Source organism: Tripterygium wilfordii, chromosome 10 (assembly GCF_013401445.1).
Source record: "Tripterygium wilfordii isolate XIE 37 chromosome 10, ASM1340144v1, whole genome shotgun sequence".
Classification (NCBI taxonomy): Eukaryota; Viridiplantae; Streptophyta; class Magnoliopsida; order Celastrales; family Celastraceae; genus Tripterygium; species Tripterygium wilfordii.
Window position 1 is genome coordinate 10007363 of NC_052241.1, and position 8954 is coordinate 10016316.

Here is an 8954-nt window from a genome sequence, read left to right on the forward strand (position 1 = left end):
ACCAGTTATAATATAAAATGGAACATAAACAAAAAGGAGTGAAATATGCAGTAAAGCTATTGAGTTCACTGCACATAATAATATTCTAACAGTCATGGAGAAGAAGAAAATAGCTCTTACTCATCTACCATTGCAGTGATTCACAATGGGTAAATCAAGTTTTCATAGAAACTATTCCCATATAGCAAAACAATTATCGACACCCATCCGACATCAAAAGCTATAATTAACAACCAAATAGATAAACAAACTTGAATCCACAAAACTTTGATTAATATCATTCATACTAGAAACAATAATTACATTTGGAAGCCACATGTGACAAACAAACAAGAATCCTTCACTCACTGGTGAATAACTCCCATAATAGTGAACTTTCTGCATTTGTCATTCTAATGTAAACAATTAATTGCAGCTGGGAGTCTACCATCTATGCCTCAACAAGATTACTTTCTCATATATACAATAGTATATACCATCAGCACATTTACAGAACCATCAATAATATGAATGAAGTGGCAATACCTTTGCTCCAGAACTTGTGATTTCATTCTTAGTGACAACAGGACAGCCTCCAATCGAACCCGATGAACGCCAACAATTAGAAGAAGAAACATAACTTCTCTTCTTCTTCCTCAGCCTCCACATCATCATGATCGTCTTCATCTTCACAACCACTCACAAAGGGATGCTGCAATAGCATCTCTGCCGTAAAACGGAACCTTGGTTTCCTCACAAAACATGCTTTCAGGAAACTCCTTGCATCATTAGATATTCCTCTTGGAATGTTTGGCAAAACCCAATATTCAGCAATCTTAATAAGCAATTCCTCACTGGTCCAATTTGGATCGGAACCCCATGGAGGATTTCCTGTAAGCATCTCCAGTACAACACACCCTAAAGCCCAGATATCAGAAGGAGCTTCTTGAAAACCGTCAACAATTACTTCAGGAGACATGTACATTGGCGTGCCTCTCAAGTTAGGATCAGATTTCCTTCTCTTTGACAACCCAAAATCAGCAATTTTTGCAACATAAGTACCGGAATTTCTAGACGGCACAAGAAGAACATTATCAGGCTTTATATCACAATGCACATACCCGGAATCATGGATGTGCAAAAGCCCTAAAAGAAGGTGCTTTGCGTAACGCCTTACTTCCCGCTCCGGCAAACCGTTTGATTTCTCGATGAGACTGGCGAGGGAACCACCGGAGGCGTACTCCATGAACACATTGAAGACCGTTTAACCGCCCTTGGTAGTCGTTTCCTTCCCAAAACAACGAATGATGTACGGTGAGCGCTGGAGATTAATTAGGGTTTCAGTTTCCTTGTGCAGCGAATCGGAATTGGAAACCTCAGCGGACTTGACGGCGAACAGGGGAGGAAGAAACGAAGAGGAATTGTTGGAACGGGCGAGAAAGACAGAGCCACAACCACCTCTGCCGATGAGCGAACCCCTCTCCCACTCTAAACCACCACCGTGAATTGCTTTCATTGAATCCAACAATTAGGTTTCAGACTAGCTAAACATCAATCAATCAATTTCCCAAACAAAACAAACGATAGAAATCAATTCAACTTTCCAAACCAAAACAAGGAAAGAAATTGGGTTTCAGGGGAGTTCAGCGCTACAACGGTCACGGAAATAGGCTTGGAAAACAAGTAAACCCAACTCGAATAGGATTAGGGCTTTCAGGATCGTCGCAACGGTCACTTGCTGCTGCGTTTTGAAAATTGAAACCAAAGATGATAGTTTTTTAATTAAATTAATTATTTACAATAAGTTTATATTTGTAGTTTATATATTTTACATGTGCTTTTATTATTATTATTATAAGTTCATGTACGTCTTTTTGTTATCTATGCCAATTGAATTTGATTTATTTTTGAAAGTTAAAGACCAAACTAAAAAAATGTTAGATTAGATGGTTTTGAAATTTGTAGTGCACCTGTAAAAAAATGAAAATTTTGAAATACTTTTAATTTACTTCTTTAACTATATGTTATTAGTTCGTTAAACAAAAAATATTTAGTGGTCTTGGCATGCCATCATATGTAGATGTGATGTATCATGACCAATAGCATTGTGAGTCGTGACATTCATAGGATTTTGATGTCAAATCACGAATGGTTGAAAATGATTTGACATCACAACCCATGAAATGTCACAATATTATTGGTTTTGGTACACCACGTCAGCATGTGGCATGACTTACCCATCAATTGCGATATTCAATTGGTGAGCTTTAAAAACATCTAATTAATTTGTATTTTCAGAAAAAAAAAAAAACTAACTTATACACATCAAATCTCATAATAATAATAGCCTTAATTAGATGTAATTATTTTTTTTTTCTCCGCTTAATTAAACATTAGAGCAATGCTGCGGACCCCAATGTGACATGTGGGATAGTGATTATAAACACAAATATAAAGCCCCTTAACATTCAACATTTTAATAGATTGATGGTAAATTTGGGGTCATAAAACATTTTCATGTACATTATATTTATTTAAAAATTACTTTGGTTAGGTCAGTTTATGAAATGAAGTCCTAACATATATTATTATACGTCATCAAAGTACAATAATGAATTAGAATCATTACATATTTTATTATCTTAGATTTGTTTCAATGTTGTTGTCACATATATATATAAAGAAATAATTAATTAGTAGTTCAAAAATATATTAGATTTGTTTCAATGTCCTTGTCACATATATAAAGAAATTAGCAGTTCAAGAAAAAAACAAATTAAATGTATAAAAAGGCAAAAAAAAAAAATTCATGATAACACCAATAAATTGGTTCAAACCCAACCCATAAGAGTACTCCAAAACAAGCAGAAGTGTAAATTAAGGCATAAAAACATATATATAAAATATTAACATTATATATTGTTTTAGTGTCATCTAACTCCAATGATGAATTAGAGGCGTTTACATATTTAATTATCTTAGATTTGTTACATTGTCGTTGTCACAAATATAAAGAAATTAGTAGTTCAAGGGGAAAAAAAATCAAAGGTTTAAAAAAGGCCAAATTTCTTAGTAAAGTGGAACTCACTCAATTGCCCGTTGGACAACTGACTGGTAAATCTCGGGCCACATTAAGAACCCCACATCACCCAAGGATCAGTTGAGATTTGGGTCGAGGCCCAGTGCGAGAAGATAACGCAAGATATTATTTATAAGAAATTTATATTTGTAATTAGATATTTTATATGTGCTTTTTATTATTATTATTATAAATTCATGTACCTCTTTTTATTCATCTATGCCCATTGAATGCTTGATTTATTTTTGAATGTTAAAAATAATTTAAAAAATGTTAGATTAAATAGTTTTGAAGTACACTCACTAAAAAAAAGAAGATAGTTTTGAAATATTTTTAATAGTATTGAGAGTTCGTAAAATTTTATAGGAGATTGATGCCAAATCATGAGTGGTTGAAGATGACTTGAAATTTGAATTATAAACTAATAACTACCTTCATCCTCAAACACCTATGATTTGGTATCACAACCCATGAAATATCACAACGTTATTGGTTCTGATGCACTACATCAACATGTGACATGACATATCAGGAACACTGAATATTTTCTCGATAGTTAAACCTGTCATATATTTTATTATCTTAGAGTTGTTTCAATGTTGTTGTCACGTATATAAAGAAATTAGTAGTTCAACAAAAAATTTAATGTATTAAAAAAAAGGAATGGAACCAATATATATTGGTTTCAATCATAACCCTTAAGACGACACCACAACACACACACAAGAGACTAAGAAAGGTAGCTAGCTAGAGAAGAAAACAGCAATGGGTTCTAAAATTACTGGTCCTCCACTTGAGCTTCCAGTCATAGACTTGTCAAAGGGAGCTACACTAACACCAGGCTCTCCTGAGTGGGAATTGGCGAAGGCTCAAGTGAGAGATGCACTCAAGGAGTTTGGTTGCTTTAAGGCTTTGTACAATAAAGTTCCACTAGAGCTTCGAAACTCCTTCTTTGGTGCACTTGAAGAGCTTTTTAAACTTCCTAACGAAATTAAGCAGCGGAATGTCTCAAAAACTGTCATGCATGGTTATATGGGGTCCAAACCCAAGCTGCCACTATATGAGAGCTTGGGCTTTGATGATCCAGAGGTTTTCCAAGAGGTCGAAAACTCAATTAACATGTTATGGCCTCAAGGAAAACCTACTATCAGGTTCGTCTTATTTTTATTATTGTACGTTATTATTATTAGTGAGGACTCAAGACTTATCCTGATTCTGTTAAAGTCTCAAATCGTTTGGTGAAAGCCAAGTAATGAGGTCTATAAACATGACCCAACATAATAAGTTAATTACAATTGAAGTGCTTTTTAGAAGGATAAAATCATACGGGTATTGCAACCCAAAGTCTGGACAATACAATATTAGTGGTTTGGGCCAAAACCTTCATTCACCTCCTTCTTCTATTTCTCCTTCATTTTTTCAAATTATACATGGATAGGAGCACAAACTCGATCCTAAAGACCTCCACCCGTTTGGGTCACCTAGTTATTGGGCATTTCAGATGTCTTTATGGATACATGAGGGGTATTACAAGGACTCTAACCCATATCGTCCACTTGTTTGGTTTCGGATAACTGAGCCCACAAGTGCATGAAGTGTTAAAATTTTCACATCGTTTGGTGAAGGCCAAGCAATATGGTTTATAAACATTACCCAATATAATAACGTACACCTGAGGCACCACTTAGAAAGTCACACGAGACTTGGGCCTAAAGTGTGGACAATACTTCAAGTTATTTGAGCAAAAATCTTTCTTTGACCTTCTTCTACAATTCTCCCTCATTTTCTTCAAATTATAACATATTCAATCTTAACTGTACTTATATTAACTTGAGACTAGGTTTGTATATGAATGAATGATTGTTGTAGGCCTGGACAAATGGTCATCTACATATTCCACTTCATCGGATAATGATGAGAGGAAATGAGACAAGGTACTCTACGGGGTTGTTTTCGGTCCCGAAAGCAGGTTACACGGTGAGAGCTCCGGCGGAATTGGTTGACGAAGAACACCCTTTGCTCTTTAAACCTTTTCATCACCATGAATACCTTGAGACTTACAGTCAGGGAATACTCGGACGGCTTGATGGTTATAGCCATCTTCAAGCTTATTGTGGCATCTAATTAACCAGAGAAAAAAAATCAGGTGGTTACTAAATGTGTCTATCAACTATATTCTACTCAATTATTGATAGGTTAAATATTTGTGGTTGAGTAGAATTGGGTTGGTTGTATTGTCTAGTTTAATGTTTTGTATTTGCATATGGACTTGTAACCAATGTGTTTTTGCCTTCACAATAAGTGTTAAAGAATTTGCGTGTTTTGTATCGTAGTTTTTAAAATTGTATTGTGTAAGCTAAAGGTTTAAGGTTTTTAATGTTCAACCGATAAGATGAAGGTTGAACTGTTGGTTTTTAATGTATAATAAATAAATATATAGTTAGATATATGATATATGACTATATAATTCATTAGTATATAATACATATTATATACTACCAATATATAACTATACATAACTCAAAAATGATATACTGGAATAATGAATTTTATGTAGTCTGTTATAGCTTTGTGGGATAGAGTCTGTTATGTAAATTTTATCTAAAGTTGATTATCTCCTTAATTAATTAAACAAATAAGGTTGGGATCTGCAGTCATGATCACGTCTTTTTTGAAAACAATTTGATTTTTAAGATTTTCTATAGCAGCAAGGATGTGTCCACAATTGTAATTCACCGATATTTTATGGACAAAAATGACATTTTCACGCTTTAACAAAACTTGCTGGTTTTTAAGGTTTAAACGGTTCACTGTTTTATGGTATTTTCACTATTTAGATAATTTGATTGTTTAAATGGTATTTTTGATGTATCATATCATAGAACCTCACGGTTCGTGTTTCAACCGATTAAACCGCCGGTACGATGCGAGTTTAAAACCTATGAATGATAAAACTATGGGAAAAATGTTTGTCGGTAAAAATACTTGGAAAATATAAATTATTTGGATTTTTTTTTGTTTTTAAGAATGATAAAATTATCTTGCTTTCTATAAAATGAGCTAGGCTGTTGTGTTTCCTATTTTCCTTAAATAAATAGGTAAGTCGAATTAGGATTTGTTACTACTGATTTTTTTTTAACCCAACCCGCCATATAAGTTTGACTTGTTGGACATTCGATATAGATCCTACGCTAGCGTTATGTATCCTTAACAAATTCAGTCATAATATGTAATTAAACAACGTAATAATAAAAGTTAATGTAATTAGACAACGTAGTAATGAAATTCAACGTAATTAGATAAGACGAAAATATTAGGGATATAAGTCGTTTTCGTAGATCCTATTAGTACTAGGCAGCCTCTATTATAGCCACATAGCACACCAGCAAGGGTAACTCAATAATAAACAATATCACTCAACAACTGCACTTAACACACTTGAACAAGTTCCAAAATCCACAAATACGAAAATAGATACAATATAGAACGGCCACTGAATATTTTCTCAGTAGTTAAACCCGTCACGTTCAATAGAACGGCCTATTCTCAAGAGGAGTTAGGGAACAAGGCAATCCTCTTGAAATGTATAGATTTTTTTTTTTTTTGTTTAACAACATTCTAGAATCATCCATTATTGGGACTTCTTTATTCATGGTAAAGTACGAGTGAAAATTTTGACACCCAAGCCACTAGTTTGAATGATAAGGATGATGTGCATCACCCTGGTGACTAGGGTTCGAATCCCTTCTCAACTCCCCATATCACCTATACCACATAAGTTGTGATATTCAATCATTGAGTTTTAAAAATATCTAATTAATTTGTATTTTCAAAAAGCCTAACTTGTAGCCTTATACAAATCATAATCTCATAATAATAATAGCATCAGTTAGAGCTAAATTATACCTATTATAACAAGAAGTAGTTCATTTTAGGTCATTTTCTAAAATGAAGTCCCAATATTACATATAAATGTGTGTGTGTGTATGTATGTATATTGTTCATTATCTTATAGTTGTTTCTAAGTATGCCTTCTAATTGAGCTCATTTAAATTTCCTAGGAAAAATTGGTTTACATCATGAGTTACATGAGTTTTTGCAGAGGGAATGGCTGCATATGTGGAATGTAGGGCTGATTCTTATTCTTCTGCCCTTGTAAATTGGAAAGATGTATATGAACAAATAAAGCACATTCGAATATCTCGAATCACTCCACAAAGACATAAGTTTGGAATGGTGGTGTGATGGGGCATGCCTGATTTTTTTGGATAACGTGGAACTCATTCAGTTGTTCACTGGACAATTGACTGATAAATTTTGGGTCACATGAAAAATCGTGCAACTCTCATGGACCAGTTAAGACCTAGGTTGAGGCCCAGTGTAGGAGATAACGCAGGGTGACATTAACACACGTTAGGCTGAGCAAAGGACTCATATCGCAAATTGTGATAATGAAAGCATCATGAGACTTAAATTCACAACTTCTTACTTGTGCTAAGAGTTACTGCGATCAAATTCAACATTTCAGCTAACGACTCGTTGTTTGGGGCATTGCTTGATGGTAAAGCATGACAAATACTCATGAGGAACAAATGTTGAACGAAAACTAGTGCTTTTATTGTCATGAATATACAGGTTGTTAAGTGCACATGTTGCAAAAGACATGCAATTTTACTTTAACTTTCTGCAAGTTGGTAAAATCTTTATTGATTGAAATTGATTTGTGTTGCTGAATACAGATAGCATGTCCTTTGGGCATGTCCTCCTAAGTGCCAACTTTATGAGTAGATAATGTTTTCTTTTTCTGACATGTCTTGGAAGGGATGAGAATAAGATTCTGATATTTTTATGAAGAAAGTGAGGAATGTTTGTGGTGATCTGTTAGATTCAGCTTTAATTTTGGTCCTTTTCTTTTTGTTGAAGTTCACCCAAATCTCACATTGGAAAATGAAGAAAGTTGTGAAGGGTTTATAAGTGTTGAAATGGACCTAAACTCTTAAGTCATAGCTTTTGAGTAATAGGCTTCCATCCATTGATAATAACCCAATTTTAGACTCATGTAATGTATTGTGGGTTTACCCTCGGTTCATATTTTGAACGTGGCATCGAAGCCCAATTCTTAGCATACCTATGCTATGAAAGTAAAGAGGTCCGACAAAGGCCAGTTTGAAGAAAAAAGGACCAAAGGAATACAGATTTGGTGTAAGCCCAAAGGAGGCTACACATATTTGGATTTAAGAGTTTTATGAGGAGGCCCAATATTTGGGCACTTTGGTACGAGGGGGAGTGTTGAAGAACCCAAACGAAATGTCCCACATTGGAAAAAAAATGAAGGAGATGAGTAGTTTATAATAAAAGTAATTGGGCTTAATTGGATCTAGACTCATAAACTTAAGCTTTTGAGTTGGATAATAATATCAGCACCACTTGGATTTTGTAAGGATGCTTGTTGCAACAACTTTGTCCCTAAATTCTGCTTTTTACAATTTTTTTTTTCCCTGGAGACTAGGAATTTGGGAAGTGTGAAGGATATGTTGCTTCTCATGGCACCAAATTTAAGCCTTTAGGAATGCTACTGGAATTATCCTTTACTTATATGCTATGTAGATATCTCCTTGTTGCTGTGGTTGCTTCTTATTTGCCAAATATGTTATCATATAGGATGGAATTTACAGAATATCTATCTTTCCTGTTCTGTTTTGTTTGTTTAAACTTCTTGTTGAAGTAGTGAATAATTCAACAAGAATCTGATCCTCCTTTGAGTTTGATTTATGAACTGATTCCAAGCATTTTAGTAATATCTCCAAAGCTTAATGTTTTATGAAGCATCAAAATAAATCTTGGAACTCCGGGTCCAAACACAAAAATTTTATTCGGTTTAAAACAAAGTCCGGGT

At 34.2% G+C, this 8954-nt stretch overlaps 2 protein-coding genes across 2 annotated transcripts; one reads left to right on the forward strand and one right to left on the reverse strand.

Moving 5' to 3' along the window:
- Positions 1–248: 248 nt before the first annotated feature.
- On the reverse strand, positions 249–1630 carry LOC120007960 (mitogen-activated protein kinase kinase kinase 3-like). The gene has a single exon (XM_038858453.1). It carries the CDS (start codon positions 1223–1225, stop codon positions 602–604), a length of 624 nt encoding a protein of 207 aa, XP_038714381.1. The 5' UTR covers positions 1226–1630; the 3' UTR covers positions 249–601.
- A 2160-nt stretch (positions 1631–3790) lies between these two features.
- LOC120008114 (probable 2-oxoglutarate-dependent dioxygenase AOP1.2) lies at positions 3791–5098 on the forward strand. Its single transcript, XM_038858637.1, has 2 exons — positions 3791–4209; positions 4928–5098. The coding sequence occupies exons 1-2, from the start codon at positions 3824–3826 to the stop codon at positions 4968–4970; spliced, it is 429 nt and encodes a 142-aa protein (XP_038714565.1). The 5' UTR covers positions 3791–3823; the 3' UTR covers positions 4971–5098.
- Positions 5099–8954: the final 3856 nt, after the last annotated feature.